Raw genomic sequence first — 19,384 nt, forward strand, 5'->3', positions numbered from 1 at the left:
TGTGTGGAGGGCCAGAGAGTAAATATTTTGAGCTTTGTGGGCAATACTGTCTCTGTGATACTACACTGCCATAGTGTGAAAGCAGCCCTAGATAATATGGAAATGAAGAGTCACAGCTGCATTCCAACAAAACATCATGTGGGCCAGCTGTGTCTTTCGGATTGTAATGTATGACTCTACTATAGTTGTTCTACAGACCCACATAGGAACACACCTTCTTGTTCATAGGAATAGGCAAGTATTTCTTCATGTAGGAAACCAAGAGCATTAACCTCATAAAATGGATGAATTAGACATCATTAAAATTAAGAATTTCTTAGCTGGGCGGCGGTGGTGCATGCCTTTAATCCCAGCACTTGGGAGGCAGAGGCAGGCAGATCTCTGTGAGTTAGAGGCCAGCCTGGTCTACAGAGCAAGATCCAGGACAGGCACCAAAACTACAAAAGAGAAACCCTGTCTTGAACCCCTCCCCCCACATAAGAATTTCTTGCCAGGTTTGGTAGTTCACGCTTCTTGTCCCAATAATCAGGAGACTGAAAAAGGAAAACTGCCATACATGTGAGGCCAGCCTGGGCTATAGAGTAACATGCTGTCTCCAAAAAACAAAAATAAAAATATAATTTAAAACTTCTAAACAAAAGCTCCTATTAAAAAATGAAAACAACATGGTCACTCATGTCTTTAATCCGAGCACTTGGGGTGGAGGTGGGCGGTGGGGGGTGGGAGGCAGAGGCGGGTGGTTATCAGTGAGTTCCAGGTCAGTTAGGTCTACAAAGACCCTGTCTCAAAAAAGAAAAGCAAGGGGGGGGGGGGGCGGGGCGGGACGGGGCGGGGCGGGACGGGGCGGGGCGGGGCGGGGCAGGGCAGGGCAGGGCAGGGCAGGGCAGGGCAGGGCAGGGCAGGGCAGGGCAGGGCAGGGCGCGCCTTTAATCCCAGCACTCGGGAGGCAGAGGCAGGAGGATCTTTGTGAGTTCGAGGGCAGCCTGGGCTACCAAGTGAGTTCCAGGAAAGGCGGAAAGCTACACAGAGAAACCCTGTCTCGAAAAAACAAAAAAAAAAAAAAAAGAAAAAGAAAAAGAAAAGAAAAGAAAAGCAAGGTGGAGAATGAAGAAGACTCAAGACATGGACTTTTTCTTCCACTTGCATGCATACATACATGTGCATGCACCCCTTACACACACATGTGCACACATAGACACTTATAAAAGTCTCTCCTGTTTGATTGGTCTTTTGAATGATGCTAGCACAAAGACCACACTAGCTTAATTGCTGTCATGTTAAGAAAAGCCTCTGGTAGTGCAAGCCCTCCTGTTTTGGTATCATTTTAAGATCTATTTGGCTCTTCCAGGAACTTTGCTGAAGAACACAGAGTTATTAAGGTGGTATACTTTTAGGCATATAAATTTCTATAGTTCAGGAGCTTTTACTAATGCTAAACATACTATCTATTATACAACAGGAAACCCCACCCTGTGTGTTGACTTAATATGTCCCCTGAAAGATACAAGGTTTTCACAGCATTTTTTTTTTGTTCATGGCTCAGAAAACAGAGAGCCAAATGTTCTTCTCCTCTAGAATGGATAAACCAATTGTGGTAAATTCACACAACCAGATCAGTACATAGCTTCAAAAAACAAAACAACCAGAACTAACTAGAAACATGTACAGGACAGAGTTAGATCACATAAGTATAATGTTGAGCAAATCTTAAATACACAAGTTTACAGTTTGATTTCACTAAAGACAGGCACATTAAAATATCCGTGTTGGGGGCTGGAGATGACTCATCATCTAAGCACTGGCTGCTCTTCCCAGAACCAACACAGCACCTCACAACTGTTGGGAAATCCAGTTCCAGGAGATCTGACCTGATTCTGACCACTGTAGGTGCTGCATGTACGTGGTGCACTTACATACACCAGGCACACACATATGACATAAAATTAAAAATATTAATAAAATATCTGTGCTGGTAGATCTTAAAATGGTGCCCCCTTTAGATTACTGATTGGGAAGGGTAACTAACTCTTCTGATGTTCTAGGAATGCCTTGTATCTTGATCTGTGTGGTAAATGATTGTGCACATGTATGTCTTTGCCTGTGCACATGTATTAGCATGGATGTAAATTGTGTCCTATACTTACAATCTGTGAACTTTAATGTCTAAAAGAAAAATATTTTAGAAAGAGAAAAGATGTTATCAATTTAGAGGATATATTACCATACCAGGATTTAATAAGTAAATTATTGCTTCTCCCTCTAATTGACAGCTGCAAAAAGAGCAAATATCTATTATTTTTTCTTAACAGATCATTCTATTTTTCTTTAGCTTATTATTACAAGTATCAGCTTTGAATGGGGTATCTAAGTACAATACAGTGAGAATTTTGTTCCTATTTCTGAATTTTATTATTAGGTCATACACTCATGACTTTATTCAGAGTACTTTCTGGGGCAGAATTCAGTATTCTGCAGTTTTGGCAAATTATCAGTGTGAAAATGTTTCCCTCTCTCCATTCACCTAGAGGTACTCAGATCCAGTGGGCCTTTGAGTAGCCGATATAATCACAATAAAAGTGATTAGGCAAGAAAAGTCCTGAGGTGCTCAAAGGAACCAATGTCCCTTTTTCTTAGTGATGAGTGAAGATATCTTTATAGGTAATAAAATTATAACCCTGACTTGGCATGGTGGCACACACCGTTAGTCCTAGTGCAGCCAGATCTCTGTGAGTTCCAGGCCAGGCTGGTCTATACAAGTAAGTTCTGGGCCAGCCAAGGCTACATAAAGTCTGTCTCCAAACCCCCAAAAGAAATTATAATCCTAACATCCTCCCTTTATTCACTAGTAGTATTTGGCCGTGATGTTTTTCCTGGAGCATATAACTCACAGGTGAGGGGAGAAGCACACGATGCCTAGAGCATCAGTAACAAAAGTAGTCGTTAGTTTCTGCTCCAATAAGAGTGTTTTGTATCCTTTATCACTAACAGAATCAGGTTGTGTTTGTGCATGCATACTCTGGCGTGCACATACATGTGTTTGTGTGACTGTGGAGGGCAGGGGGCAACCTCAGGTGTCACCCTCAGGAACAGCATCCATGTCTTTTGAGATAAAGTCTCTCATAGGCCTAGAGCTCACCCATTGGCTGGCCAGCAAGCCAGGGATCTTCTTGTCCTCATCTCCCCAGGCCTGAGAAGACAACTGTCAGTCTTCACATGGCACTTTTCCATAGGTCCTTGTGCTTAAAGAAAAGTGTTTTATCTACTAAGTCATGCCCCTCAGCCTAGGAATCAGCTTTCTGTTGCGGGAGGTCCCCGCAGGCTTTACAGCTGCCCTTTACACTCTTTGCCCAGTTTTTAAATGTATTTTTCTTTGAAGGAAGTTTTGGTGTGTTTTTATTGTTTTCCACCAGGGCTTAACACAGGGCTACAATTCAAAATGTTTAAATTATGTATAGTGCTCAGTTTTAATTTTCCATGTGAGCAAGTGGTAACTGGAGATGACATTCACTTAGTAATAGTGTTAAATAGAGAAGAAATTCAATTTTCTTTACACTTCTATGGTTTATTATGGCATGGCTCATACTTACAATATGTATTTCTCCGATTACAGGATTAGTTTTTTATGATACTACTAGTCTTTGAAAGGAGGTATTTTTCGGAAGAAAATGCACAGAGTAGTTTGCAGTGCCATATGGTTTTATTCTGAACAAGGTATAATAAAAAGTAGAGAATCTGTGTCAGCAGATGTGAAAAGGCTAGACTTGACTCCATTATGAATGACTGTGAGAATTACTTAATCTTTCAAAGCTTACCATTTCTTCACCTGTGAAATGAGACTATTAGCATAATGGCTGCCATACTGAAGAAATGAAATCAGCCATATAATATCTTAAACTATGAAATGGATATGGCACTATTCTTTAAATTACAGTAAAATTAGAGATTACAAAGATTTAGATTCTGGTTTCAAAGAATACTGCAGTCAAAAGCTCATTATAAAAATTTCCATAATGGTGGTAATAGAAATGTGTATTTTAATGGGAAAAAGGTACTTTCAAGTTCCGTGGAATAAAATACTTCATTACTGGGTAGATAGGTATGAATCAGTTTTGGAAGAAAGGAATTCATAGAAGTAAGGGATTATCATTATACCTTTATGCTGAAGGCATTTATAAAAGCCTAAGTCAGGAACCAAAAGCTATTCTTCCATTATAAAGACTATGAGAAGTAAACAACATCATAGCTGAAATACTCTTGCCAAAAGATTCAATTGCCTTTAATTAAGACTGAAAGGGGGCAGCAGAACATGTTAAATAATACCATAGAAACTGAATCAGAAAATCTAGACTGTGGGAAACTCAAGAGGAGAAACAACCGGTTTCTTCAACAAATGAATTGCAGAATAGGAAAAGGAGCAAATGGGGACTGTGGGTGTAACTCAGTTGGTAGGGGCTTGCCTAAAATGCACGAAGCCCTGAGTTCCATCTGCAGTACCACACAAACTGGTATGCTGTTGCATGACTGTAAGCCCAGCATCTGGGAGGTACAGGTGGGGTGACCCAAAGTTCAAGGTCTTATCTAGCTCCATAATTACAATGCATTGTGTATATGCATGAAGATGTCAAAACAAGAATAATGAAATTTTAATGTCATTTTATTGTCTTCTACTTCTGTTTTCCTCTCTTCGACTACGGGAAAGTCTTAAAAAATTACAGGCCACATTTGTGAAGGAAAGCATCAGTGTGGTAGACACATGAAGAGGAAGAATGGGGCTGGCACTCTCTCAAGCCTCAAACCCAGACAACTGTCACTGTTGCTTATGTCAAGATGGTTCCCTGGATGACACTACTTAAAAGGCTGAGAGAGATGTACCTGACCTGATACAGGCCTAATGCAGTGCAAAATGCATCCTCTAGGGGGAGGCTTTGTCAAAACCAAATACAGGCAACTGTTCAGCTTTTTAGCTGAGGCAAAGGAAGTTAAGACACACAACAAAGGTGTGGGGTGGGGCAGGGTTGAAGAGAGCCACAAGCTCTTTAAAAAAGGTTTTGAAGCCCAGAATGGTGGTGCACACCTTTAATTTCAACACTTGGGAGGAGAGGCAGGCAGATCTCTAGGTGTTCAAAGCCTGCATGATCTGGGGTGACACCCTGTCTTAAAAACAACAAAAACAAAAGAGCCCCACATATTCCAGGGAATCCAGAAGGGCAAATGCACGAAGGTGACTTTGGGTCTACCCAAGAAATACCCGAGAAGTCCCCTCTACTTTTATCTGTCTGATACTGAGCTTCTACACGAGAAGTGTAGGCTAAGGCAGCGTTGTCAGGGGTAGGGCTAGGTACCGAAAATGTACTTCAACACTTCTCCACCCATAGTAGATTTACTGATTCCAGGCATTTAAGAAACATTGTCCAATCATGAGATGACACCCAAAACTAACCAACTAGACCACCCAGTGGCCACACATGACAAAAAATACAAACGTTAAAATAGAATCCCGAAACATCACTAAACAAACTACAGTCAGAATCAGCAGAAACAACATACTGGGTAAGGATATGATTTCTAGAGCTGCCAAATCAGATTATTCAACATGTCTACCCTCTGCTGTAGCTCAGCGATGGAGTCCTTGCCTAGCATGTGCAATGCCCTGGGTTCCATCCCCAGCACTAAAAAACAAAACACAACAAAATGCTGGGTGTAATAGGCCTACAATCACAGTCTTAGGAGGGTTATGAGTTTCCAAGGCAGCCCGAGTTACTGGGCAAGTTGCAAAACCAGCCTGAGCTACAAAGTAAGACCTTCTCTCAAAAACAAAAAAAAAGTCCACTTTTTAACCAAAACAATGATGAGTGAGGCAAATAAACAAGAAAGTATAATCTACACCTGGGACAAAAAGAATAAAAACTGTCTTCAAAACTAACTCAAAAGCTTCTTCCTCGAGGAATAGCTCTTAAGGTGCCAGAAGGCACCTATGTAGGCTTCCAAAGGAGGGAAGCAAACCAACAGTCCTGCCCAGCTATGATGCCTATGCACCACATCAACTAGCAGCATGGCACAATAACCATAACACATACATTAGTGGTAACCAGCAGCTCTCTAATTGACTTGAGAACCTCAACCAGTATCTAACTGCATTTAAGGACCACTCCATGAGATGGAACCCATCCCTGACACTGCTCAAGTGGCCAAGAACCTGAGACTAGATAGACCATGGACCTAGGGTAAAACCAGATACTCTTGGTTTACTAAGGGGACTAATGACATTCTGCTACACTCACAGACCAGTGTCTTGCTCAGCCATCATCAGAGAAGCTTCCTCCTGCAGAAGATGGGAACAAATACAGAGACCCACAGTCAGACAGAGAGAGAGAGTTGGAAGAGGGGAAACCATTATCACAATATATTTAGGAAAAAAATCTATTTTCAATAAAAAGGCAAGTGAAATTCATATAAGATCCTATGTGCAATAAAGCTATTATTTTCATATTAGAACATGAAATCAATTTTAAAAGCAATTGGAAAATAAATTAAATATAGACTTCCAGTCTTTATTAATACAAGATTAACTTTCAAAGACTGAAAGTGATTTAGTAAACATAAATCTATTTTAACCCTGAAAAAAATTACTCTGTAAAATAATGGTATATAGTAATAAATAAATGGCCACTTAAGATTGGCATTTTTATTCAATGCAAATGAAATATCTGAAATTCAATTCAAGCAGTACTAAGTTTTTCAATTTATCACCATACATTTATAAAATATAATTATTCCAATTTATTTACACGAATACTTTATTTCTAAATTTCAGGAATCACACATAAGCTTAAATTCAAAAAATAGTGACTTTCCTTACCCTTAAGTAAAACTTACATCGCTGGGGTATTTCTTTTCTTCAAATACCCTAACCTAGGCAGACTCTCACACTCTCATTTCTTTTTCCCTATATGCATCACAAAGAGCCAGAAAGACATGAGGAAATGCTCACATCATCTGTCATTAAGTAAACAAGAAGGAAGACCACAATGAAATACCATTTCATGCCCTCTGACTCTTAAATTTATACCTACTATGTAGATGCTAAGGAGGTAGAGAGGACTCTAATGCCCCCTCAAAGACTAAATTGATTCCCCTCAGTGTGCTCAGAACTACTTCTCAAGGCCAAATCCACAAACCCTGGAATGCTTGTGGGAGACTTGGCAGAAGTGCTGAAGAACAGTCAGAGGCTGTCTATGAAAATCAGCCAGCCATCGTTAAAATGCGGAAGTACAAGGAGAGTCCTCCTCACTGTCAGTCCAAGCAAGAGTGTGGAGACAAAAAGGATTCCACTGTTACCCCAGAAAGTTAGAAGAGGAAGAGGAGAAGGCAGACAGAGGAGTTTAAAAACTTCAAAGTCCATGGAGGGCAAGGAAAATGCTTCCGTTTCTAGGCTAGGGGCTGGGCGTGGAGCTCACTTGATCAACAGCTTACCTGGCTAACATGCAAGGCCAGGCTTTCCATCGCCAGCACCTCCGACACTGTGCATGGTGGTGCACACCTGTAATCCTAGCACTGTAGGTGGGGGCAGGAGGATCCGAATTTTAAGGTCATCCCCGGCTACACAGTGAGTTCGAGGCCACCCTGGGATACAGGTGATCCTGTCTAAAAGAATGAGATACCATAGTTATTATCCAATAAGGCTTTTCTTATATAAAGTGGCTTACAGAATCACGGTGTTCTACAAGAGTAGTAGGTCTTAGGCTCAGCTACTGCCTGGGGTAGCTTTGTCCTCACTGTGACAAAATACCTTAGGAAAGCTCCTAAATGGAGAGAGAGCTTGAGTACAATTCTAATTTCTCGCTCTTCCTGAATCCAGACTAATTTCCTTGGGTTTGGAAATGAATTGAGATGACAGGGCTTAAGGATCATGGCCTGTAGCTTAGGTTAAGAGTCAGGCAGTGCTTGAAACTGAATATGAAACTTCTGGCCCCCTCCAGCTCATGTGTGGACTAGCTGGTGCTCAGTGGGTACTGCTCCCTTGAGATAGTGGACACTTCAGGAGGTGGGGGAGGACGCTGGTCACCGAGATCACAGCACTGAAGGGTATACCATGTCCCCTTCTCTGCTTCTCATACAAGAGGTGCATAGCCATTGTTTTATGTTCCTTCCTGCAAGTTCTGCCTCACCGTGTGCCCAAAATCAAAGGAGCCCAGGACTATGGGCTGAAACCCTGAGACAAGACCACCTTCTACAAACTCTTACTATATACTTACACCCCTCTTGGAAATGGCTTTTCAGAACCTTGCTCCACTTTGCATTTTTTAAAACCAGAGTTGTGATAGTTCTTACATATATCTTGAATAAAAGATTACCAAGTAATTTCCAAGTATTTCCCATTTTGTATTTTCACTTCAGTTTTTTTTTAAATATGGGATCTTGCTATTAATTCTAGGCCTAGCTTAATTTCACTTCCATAATGGTGTCATTAGAAGCATGAAAATTTTTTTTTGTTTTTGTTTTGTTTTTTGAGACAGTGTTGCTCTGTGTAGCTCTGCGCCTTTCCTGGAACTCACTTTGTAGACCAGGCTAGCCTCGAACTCAGAGATCCGCCTGCCTCTGCCTCCCGAGTGCTGGGATTAAAGGCATGTGCCACCACCGCCCAGCTTTTTTGTTTTTTTGAGACAGGGTCTCTCTGTGTAGCCCTAGCAGGCCTGGAATCCATTCTGTAGACCAGGCTGGCCTCAAACTAACTCAGAGATCTGCCCGTCAATACATCTCAAGTACTGGGATTAAAGGTGTGTGCCACTACATCCATCCCAAAGCATGGAAATTCTTAATTTTGATATTCATTTTTCATTTGTTGTGTGCCTGGTTCCATAGCTAAAAACAAATCACTGCCTAATGTAAGACCATAAAGATTTACCCTTGTGTTTTGTCTAGAAATCCAACAGTTTAAGACCTTCCATTCAGGTTTGTTTATTTTGTGCTAATTTTTGCATATAGAGTGTTACAGAAATCAAACCAGAATCTTTTGCATTGGGATATCAGTTATTGCAGCATCACTTGTTGAAAAGACTATGATTCAACCCTCTGGATTTTCTTGGCCATCATGCCTCAAGTCAAATGACCCCAAATGTATGTATTTCTGAATTCTCAGATCTACTTCGTTGATCTACGTCTATTCTTTGTGTGTGTGCACATGTGAATTTGAATGCTTTCAGAGGTCAGAAGAGGGTGTCAGATACTATGGAACTGGAGGTACAAGCAGTTGTGAGGTTGATGGCATTGGGAACCAAGCCAGTTCCTCTGCAAGAGCATCAAGTTCTCTTAACTGCTGAGCCACTTCTCCATCCCTAATCTATAATCTATTCTCACAACACTCACACCACACTGTGGTTTTAACAGGCGCCCAGACTGTAGTAGGCCCCCAGATCTTAGCACAAATGGCTCCATAATGGAAGTACCATTCAGGCCATAAAACTCCATTCAGCACATCAAAACACTTAACCCATCAAAGTGCATAATTCTGGTAAAGTCTCTAAATGTACTAACCTTGCTTTTTGGCTTCTGTAGTTCTATGTCAACCCAGGATATTGTTTTTGTGCTTAAAATCTCACCCTGAGGAAGGCCCAGGGCTACACTGGAATCCCAAAACACCCAGTGTAGTTGCCATTATTAGCTTAAACCAGTGTCCTAGTTGTCTTCTCCAGTGGACATCCCACATGATTAGTGTACCTTTGTAGTAAGCTTTGAAGTCAAGAAGTGTGAGAGTCCTCTCATGGTTTCTAGTTGTTTTGTATGTCAACACTATTCTAGTAATTCAGTCCTTTAGATGTCTATCTGAAGAAAGCTTTATTATCTTACAAATAAGTAGATTTCATTATGGCATTTTTTAAAAATATTTACTTCTCTCCTTGTCTTCTTCCCATGGTCCCCTTATGTCCTCCTACCTGCTCTGACTTCCTTACATACTCACTTTACATGTGACCTCTTGTCCCCCTCCCTCAACCCTTCATATTTGAATTTTAAAATCAACTTGTTGGTTTCTGTAAATGTCAGCTGGGATTTTAACAAGGATTGCATTAAACTGTAGAAGAGCATGGTGAATACTGCCTTAACTATATTCAGTCTTCTAGATGAATATGGAGTATCTCTGCACTTATTAGATTGTCTTTACTTTTTAAAAGAACATTTTGACATGACATATTAACTGATTTTGCAATGTTAAATGAACCTGGCATCCCTGGGGTGAGTCCCAGTTTGTCACGGAATATAATTAATCCTTTTTTATACAGTATATTACTAGATTTGATTTGCTAATATTTTTGAGCTTCTTGGATGTAGATATGTATCAAGCTTAGGGCACTACTAGCCATAATTTAAAATATTTTCTTCTTTCCTTTTCTGTCCTCTTTTAAAAAGTATTTATTTATATGTGGATGAGTGTTTTTCCTGCATGTATGTATGTATGTACACAACATGCATGCCTGGTAACCAAGGAGGATAGAAGAGGACATTGGATCCCCTTTAACTGAAGTTACAGATAACTGTGATCCTCTGTGTAAGTGCTGAGAACAGAACTTGATGCATGTGGTGGCTATTCTTGGTTGTCAACTCGACTATTTCTGCAATTAACTAAAAACCCAAGCCATTGGGTACACCTATGAGGGATTTTTAGTTAATTGGGTCATTTAAGGTAGGAAGACTCACCATAAATGTGGGCGACACCTTCTCGTGGAAGCCTATATAAAGGACAAGGGAGAAATGAAGTTTTGCAAGTTTATTTCTTCACCAGTATTAGAGGCTACTTCTTCAGGATCCTGGTATATACTGAAGATCAGCTGAGATACCCAGCATGGTGGACTGAACAACTGCTGGATTCTTGGCCTTTCTGTTGAGAGACAGCCTTTGTTGTACTAGTCAGACCATAACCTGTAAGACACTCTAATAAATCCCCTATTTGTCTGTCTGTCTACCTCTCTATCTAGGGGACTTTCATATTATATGTATACACACATATATGCATGCATACACACACACACACACACACATTCTGTTTCTCTACAGAACCCTAACTAATACAGTGCATAAATGTTTAGAATTGTAATATCCTCTTGGATGAGTAGCTAGTGTCTTTCCTTATCTCCTCTGATTAGTTTTGTTTAAAGTATGTTTGCTTCTTGGATCCACTTGCTTGAAATACTCTTTTTCCATTCTTGTTTTTATTTTTTTAAGATTTATTTATTTATTTACTTATTTATTATATAGTGTTCTGCCTGCATGTTTGCCTGCAGGCCAGAAGAGGGCACCAGATCTCATTCTAGATGGTTGTGAGCCACCATGTGGTTGCTAGGAATTGAACTCAGGACCTGTGGAAGAGCAGCCAGTGCTCTTAACCTCTGAGCCATCTCTCCAGCCCACCCCATTCTTTTACCCTAAGGTGATGTCTGTCATAGGTGGTGAGGTGTATTTTTTGGTTTTTTAATCCAGTCTGTTGATCTATGTCATTTTATTGGGGAACTGAGACCATTAATATTGAATTATTAATGAGAAGTGCTGATTACTTCCCTTTATTTTTGTCGAGGTGGTGTGGGAATGGTGTGGGAATCCCCACCCCGCCCCTCATTGTGACTGTTTTAGGATTCCTTGTGTCTCTTGGGTGTACTCTTCTCTTCAGACGAAGTTTTGCTTCTAGTGCATTCTATAAAGCTAGACTGGTAAACAGAAATTATTTAAATTTGTTTTTATTGTGGAATGTTTTTCTTTCTCTGGAGAATGGAATTGATAAGTTTTGCTGGGTATAGTAGTCTGTGCTGACATCTGCGGTCTCTTGGAGCTTGTAAAACATCTGTCCAGTCCCTTCTGGCTTTCAGAGTCTCCATTAAAAAGTCAGATGTTATTCTCAATGTGAATGTACTAAATGGAAGTTGTTCAGTAGTAGTGAAACAAAATTTACAATGAATTCTCAGCAAAAAATAAATCTCTCTGTTATGGATTTTTTTTTAAAATCTTCAGAATTACTCCTGAAGGTAAAGCTTAAGTTAGTTTATTTAGGCCTGGAAATTTAAATCTGAATATATACATAAATACATACATACACATATACACTCAAATAATATGATGGTTTCAGGAAATAACACCAATAAAATCAGAAATTTCTTCATCCTCTACCCTTCCTTCCTACATACATTACCTCCAGTGCAGGCCCAGACAGTTATCAGCTTCTTGGAATGTGTTACACCCATGTAGCACCCTATTGTAAGTAACTTGGTGCTGCTGCTGGTGTTCACATAAGAAAAACAGAAATGTCCCCAGGATTCCAGACACTGCAGAGTATTCTGCATAACAATGTCTGCAGAGTAACTTTATATTACTCATTACCTTCTACTAACATAGCAGATAAACATTCCCACTAGAAAGCAGATGAAGAGATTATTTTTCATTAGTAAATTAAAAATCTGAATACTAAAAACTAAGTTAGTCACAAGGTTCTCCTGAGCCATGGACAGAAGGCCAGTCTAAGTACTCCTTGAAGACAGCAGTTGGCTTGTGAAATGGGTATGAAAACTCACATTGAGCTACATGGCCTCTCTAGCAATGAGGAGTTTAGTTTAGCATGCCCAGTTTGTTTATGTCAACATTCTTCTAATGTTTACCATTGAGGTTTTGATCTCTGATTGGGATAGAGAAGAATGGTGAATACTACTTTTTATGAAAAGTTTCAAGCCTTGAAAACCTTCTGAAAATAAATAGTCCAAATACCAGTTCCATTTCTTCCCCTGCAGGTACAAAAAAGAAAAAATTACCTATTGAACATGAATACTTGTTTCCTGCCTCCTTATCTTTCCCCAGAAAAGTTTACAACATCTTGAATGCATATTGCAAATATCAGCTTAGAAGGGCTACGTTCATTATTAGAGCTAAGTCACTAAATTAATCCAAGGGATCTAAATATTGCTTTAATAATATTGGCAAAACATTCATCAGACCAAGTACTGTGAAATGGATAAGTGCCACCATTCTCATGCTCTAGAAACTTAGTCTCTAAAATAGATGACACAAAAGATATTATGTCACAGTCTATGCTGTGTACACAGGAGGATTTTCTAGGATAATGAGAACACTGTTCACAGTGTTCTTACATCAGGTTCACTTTAGATACACACAACTGTACTATTACATGAGACAATGGATGATCAGAACAGCAACAGTCAAATTATGAAGTTATATCCTAAGACAATGAAAGTCTGTGCCAATAAATCTGGATGAAAGTTATTTGAGAGTATTATGAAGGCAAACATTTCATTTTCACTTTTTGCAGCCAGTAGAACTAAGACTAAGAAAGAAGAAAAGGCATACAAAATCTCTTGATTAAGCTACATGAAATCCATATCCGTGATGAAAGTAAATGTATTTACCTGAATAGAGCTCAGTTCTACTGTCCTTTCTTCAGGGCTTTCCTTTAAAATGAACACATTAGGTTAGCAAAATCATCAGAGAGTAACTACGGTTCTTCACACTCTGATTCATCTTGCTAAGTTCTATTCCTACCATCGCTCTGGGATTCCTTTTGAATAAACAGTCACGATAACCGCCTGTATTTCCTTCTCCCTAAAAGCACAAATAGGGAAACAATAAAAGCATAGTGTACAAGTGAGTACCTAAGTTTAGCTAACCTATGACCTTCTCTTTGTATTTCGTACTTAACTGTTAAAAGTAGTGATGGAGGGTGTTAAAGACTTTTTCCCTAAGAAATGTGCTGTTTGAATTGTACCTTAAAGGGCAAAGACATACATTTTCTACATTGATCGGTCCCCTTGACCCTTCCTGGATTTCACCATGGCTCATCTCTGATTTTACTAATTTCAGCCTTTTTTTTTTTAGTTAGGCTAGGGCTGTGTCAATTATGTTTACCAGTTTAGAGAACCAGTTTTTTTGTTTCATTGATTCTATATGTTGTTCTTTTAGTTTCTATTTCATTTATTTCTACCTGAATCTTTATTATTTCTTGCCATTTACTGTGTTTCTAGAAACTTGTGGTGTACCATTAGTTTATTTGAGACCACTGTTTTTTAAAAAGTTGTGTTTTCTTTTTGTTGGTTTTTTATGTATATCGGTGTTTTGCCTGCATGTATACAAAAATACCACATGCATGTCTCTGCTCACAGAGGCCAGAAGAGGGCATTGAGTCCCCGAGAACTGGAGTTACAGATGGTTTTAAGACACTATGTGGCTGCTGGGAGCAGAAGCTGGGTTCTCTGCAAAATCACATACTCTTAAAGCACTGAATCATCTCACCAGACTCTACTAGGAATTTTTGAATAAGAACTTACAGCTATAAGCTTGCCCTCCAGAAATGCTTATAGCTGTATTCCAGAAGTTGTTGTAGATTGTGTTATGATTTCATTTGATTCTAAGAACTGAAAAAATTCCTTCCTGATTTCCTCAATACATTCAAAAATGTATTTTTCAGTCTCCAGGTATCTGTACAGTTTTTCTTCCTGTTGGTTTCTAGTCTTGTTTTAATATACTGTAAGGGATTACTTGAATTTTTGGTATTCATTAACGGCTGCTTTGAAAACTGCATTTACACATGCAGAAGAATAAAATCAGATCTGTATCCCTCACCCACCTCAAAAATAAATCCAAAATGAACCACAGACCTCAATGTTATAAATGAAATTCTGCAATTGCTAGAGAGAAAACACTTCAAGATATAAGCACAGGCAAAATCTTTCTGACAGGGCTTCCAATAGTACAGGCAATAATCCCAAGAACTGACCAATGGGATTACATGAATTTCAAAAGCATTTGCACAGAAATAGAAACTACCTGCAGACAATCTACAGAATCAGAGAAAATCTCTGCCAGCTAAATTTCAGGTAGGGAGTTAATATCTAAAGGACTGCAAAAATTAAACATCACAAAAACAAATTATCCAATCAACCAATAAGGTAACAAGCTGAATAGAAAGTTCTCAAAAGAAGAAATACAAATGGCTAATAACCATTTTATAAAGTGTTGACATCCCAATTTTCTAAGAAAGCGCCATATTGATTTTCAAAGTTGGTTGTACAAGCTTGCATTCCCACCGGCAATGGAGGAGAGTTCCCTTAGTTCCACATCCTCTCTAGCATAAGCTGTGTTCAGTGTTTTTGTTTGATCTTAGCCATTCTGACAGGTGTAAGGTGGTGTCTCAGAGTCGTTTTGATTTGCATTTCCGATGATTAGGGAGGCTGAGCAATTCCTTAAATGTCTTTCAGCCATTTGAGCTTCCTCTGTTGAGAATTCTGTTTAGTTCTATAGCCCATTTCTTATTGGACTATTGAGCATTTTGATGTCTAATTTCTTGAGTTCTTTATATATGACCTACTCTGGTGATAGGATGGCCAAACACCCTAATTGTCGTGCTAGAAACCTCATCCAGTGACTGAGAGAACCGGATGCAGAGATCCACAGCCAGGCCCCAGGCGGAGCTCCAGGAGTCCAATTGGCGAGAAAGAGGGTTTGTATGAGTGAGAATTGTTAAGACCAAGGTTGGAAAAAGCACAGGGACAAATAGCCAAACAAATGGAAACACATTAACTATGAACCAATAGTTGAGGAGCCCTCAACTGGATCAGGCCCTCTGGATAAGTGAGACAGTTGATTAGCTTGATCTGTTTGGGAGGCATCCAGGCAGTGGGACCGGAAACCTGTCCTCAGTGCATGAGCTGGCTGTTTGGAACCTGGGGCTTATACAGGGACACTTGGCTCAGCCTGGGAGGAGGGGACTGGACCTGCCTCAACTGAATCTACCAGGTTGATCTCAGTCCTCAGGGGAGTCTTTTCCCTGGAGGAGATGGGAATGGGGGGTGTTGTGGAGAAGGTGGGGGGGGGGAGAGGGGGGCAGAGGAGGGAGGACAGGGGAATCCGTGGCTGATATGTAAAATTAAATTAATTTATAAAATTAAAAAAAGTTGACATCCTTAGCCATCAGGAAAATGAAAATTAAAACTGCTTTGATATTTCATCTCACCCAAGTCACAATGGCCATCATTACAAAAACACGGGGCTAGAGATGGCTCAGCACTTAAGAGCACATGCTGCTCTTGCACAGGACTCAGCACACACCTGGTGGCTTACAACCCTTTGTAATTCCAGTTGCAGGGAATCTGACCTCCTTTTATGACCTCTGGGGTACCTCTCATGTGGTACACATACATACATGCAGGCAAAACATCCATACACATAAGATAAAAATAAATCATAAATAAAGAAAAAAAGCGATGACAGCAAATGCTGGAGAGGATGCGGGAGAAGAGGACCCCTTATTAACTGCTTAGTGGAGAGTAAACTGCTGTAGCCACTATGGGAATAAGTATGAGAACACTTGAACATCTGTGTCTATTACTGCACTATTCATAACAGTCAGGAAACAGAAACACCCTTTATATCTGTCCACTGATTAATGGCTAAAAAATGTGGTACATTCACACAACTGAACTTATTCAGCCATAAAAGAAAAATGAAATCATGACACATGCAGGAAAACAGATGGAAATCTTAAATTAGCATATTGAGCAAAATAATCCAGACTCAGAAAGACAAATACTGTATGTCTTCTCTCCTATGTGGATCCTAGATTTTGTGTATACTTGTGTGCATATGTTCATGTGCACATATGTGAAGACCAGTGGAGAACCTCTGGTGTGGTTCCTTCAGCACCCTGTTTTCGAGACAGCATCTCTTCAGTGGCCTGGGGCTTGTCGATTAGAGTAGGCTGGCTGGTCATCCAGCGCCAGTGATGCACCTGCCTCCCCAGCACTGGCATTACAAGTACACATGTGGCATTTTTACGATGTGGGCTCTGAGGATGAAACTCAGGTTCTTCTGAGCCATGTGCCTAACCCCCAAATCCTAGATTTTCATTTGTGTCTATGTATAGATGTGTGCAGGAGGGTATACAACTAGAGAGGGGAGCGTGAGGAAATGGGAGTGTTAAGGAAGGAGGGAGGGAAGGAAAAGAGAGTAACAGAATACATGTGACATGAAGTGGATGGGGGGAAGAGATGTGAGGGAACAGGGGAGTTGGAAAGCAGACTGGGGGTGGAAATCAACAAAAAAGTAGGAAAATGCAATGATGAAGCCTAATACTCTGAATGCTAAGTTTAAAAAAAGTAAAAAATAAAGGAATCTGGTGAAGTAAGCTGTATGTACAGTAGATTCTATGAAACTCTAAATCTTCACTTGGCTTTAGCTATCCCCATATTCCCAGACAGAATACTTTTCACTATCCCTAACAGGAAGCTCTGCATATTAACCTTGTACAATGCAATACCTTTGCTATATAGTTTTTGTTTTGTTCTTGAAGTGCTGGGGATCAAATCCAGGGCCCTGTACATGCTAGGCAGGTGCTCTGCCACAGAGTTACATCTTCACCTCAATGATGCTTTTTCATACTTAGCATTTTATTTTGTAATCCTGAATCAGTTCTTTCAGATGTAGGCATATTCTTACCATATAACATTTTTATAAACACATGTTAGTAAGTATTCGCAAACTGGCAAAAGCGTGTGTGTGTGTGTGTGTGTGTGTGTGTGTGTGTGTGTGTGTGTGTGTGTATGTGTGTGTGTCATAGCGCTGGTAACAAAGCATTTAAAAGATCTAAAAGCTATTGATGACAGCATCCCAATTATGTAAAGGTAATGATTACCGACCTGTCATAGCTACATATTCTACACCTATGGATAATCAACCTAGAATCAAAACTATTTGGGGAAAACAGAAACTTTCAAAAGTGACAACCTGAATGTGCTGTGTGTTGAGCGGTCTGCTGAGTCCCATCGAATGGAATGACATGCTGGTATGCCCTGCTGTAGCTCCCCACAGCACTGCTTGTTTAGTGTTGTTCATCTAGCATTTGTGTACTGTTAAAAAGCACAATGGCACTGTGTGTTCTAAACACATACAGACTGTTTTTCTTATCATTTTCCCCTAAACTAGTGTAACAACTCTTTACACAGAATTTACTCTCTACTGGATATTTAATAAGTAATTAAGGAACAGTTAGTTAAGTAATTACAATAAAAGTATAACATAAGTATACTCTAAAGCATAAGCAATTTAGAGATGACTTAAACTACAGTTTCTAACTTAATGATGGTTCAACTTAAGGTATTCCAGCTTTATCATGAACACAATGGGACAAAATCTCACCCTAAGTCAAGGAGCATCTGTATAGAAGAGGAGGTGCATAAGTTATATGCATATACTACATCTCTTGATGAGACATCAGCATCTATGGATCTTGTCACCTGAAAGGGTTTCCTAGAGCCATTCCCCTGACAATATCAAGGGTCAAACAGATTTTTGGTTCCTACTTCAGGCAAATTCAGAATGTGTATGTTTTGCTGTTTCTCATCTTCTCGATTTTGTTTTTGAGGATTAAAACAGCATCTCCAGAAAATTTTTGTCAAGCTACTGTGATCATCAAGTGTGATGGTAGCCTACCTGTTGTGGAATATTAGTTGAAGATGTGTTACATTTGTTTATGCTGTGGAACATTTGTTTAATGATGCAAAGATGTGTTGTATTCTTTTATGTTGCATTTGTTTAACTCTGTGAAGTTGTGTTACTTGTCTGTCTAAAACACCTGATTGGTCTAATAAAGAGCTGAATTGCCAATAGCTAGGCAGGATAAAGGATAGGTGGGGCTGGCAGACAGAAAGAATAAATAAGAGGAGAAATCTGGGACGAGAAGATAAAGGAACTAGAAAAGAAGAGGAGGACATCAGGGGCCAGCCACCCAGCTACACAGCAAGCCATGGAGTAAGAAGTAAAGAAAGGTATACAGAAATAAAAAAAGGTAAAAGCCCAGAGGCAAAAGGTAGATGCTATAATTTAAGAAAAGCTGACTAGAAACAAGCCAAGCTAAGGCCAGGCATTTGTAAGAAAGAATAAGCCTTCATGTGTGATTTACTTGGGAGCTGGGTGGCAGGCCCCTCAAACAGTAAGAGTAAATAAAACCAACTATACCTCTTTGTGCATGCTCTAACAGCAAAGAACAATTACTTCATAGTTACCTGGCTGTAAATGATCACAAGCTGCATCCTGGTTTCTGATATACATGGAAGTGATCAAAAGTGGTTTAGGAAATGATGAAATATAGAACATGCTGATTAACTCCATATTATATTTATTTCTCTAATTACCAACCTTTCTTCCTATGCTCCAAGCCCCATTTCAAACTGTCTTCCTACAATTTTGGTCCTGAGGGTCTATAGTCACCTCAAAATTAAGTAAGGTCAGAACGCAGTCTCAACTTGCCCTCCCCCATAAACAAGACAACACCTTCAGGTCTTTCATAAGAATTCCTCTTACTAATAAATGGAATCGCATCACCTCAAACAAAAGTCCTTTT

At 39.8% G+C, this 19,384-nt stretch overlaps 1 protein-coding gene across 4 annotated transcripts in view; it reads right to left on the reverse strand.

The window, feature by feature from the left end:
* Positions 1 to 11,710: 11,710 nt before the first annotated feature.
* Cenpi (centromere protein I) overlaps positions 11,711 to 19,384 on the reverse strand; it is a 58,468-nt gene continuing 50,794 nt past the window's right edge. For 2 of the 4 annotated variants that reach the window (XM_042269053.2, XM_042269052.2), the window contains exons 21-23: positions 13,534 to 13,593; positions 13,401 to 13,442; positions 11,965 to 12,761 (exon numbers count right to left, since the gene is read on the reverse strand). In XM_042269053.2, the coding sequence (XP_042124987.1) occupies positions 12,612 to 12,761; positions 13,401 to 13,442; positions 13,534 to 13,593 (252 nt within the window). In that variant the 3' untranslated portion in view covers positions 11,965 to 12,611. Of the gene's footprint in view, positions 12,762 to 13,400; positions 13,443 to 13,533; positions 13,594 to 19,384 lie in introns of all 4 variants that reach the window. The other 2 variants (XM_006986426.4, XM_016005002.3) reach the window with 2 other exon arrangements.

Source organism: Peromyscus maniculatus, chromosome X (assembly GCF_049852395.1).
Source record: "Peromyscus maniculatus bairdii isolate BWxNUB_F1_BW_parent chromosome X, HU_Pman_BW_mat_3.1, whole genome shotgun sequence".
Classification (NCBI taxonomy): domain Eukaryota; kingdom Metazoa; phylum Chordata; class Mammalia; order Rodentia; family Cricetidae; genus Peromyscus; species Peromyscus maniculatus.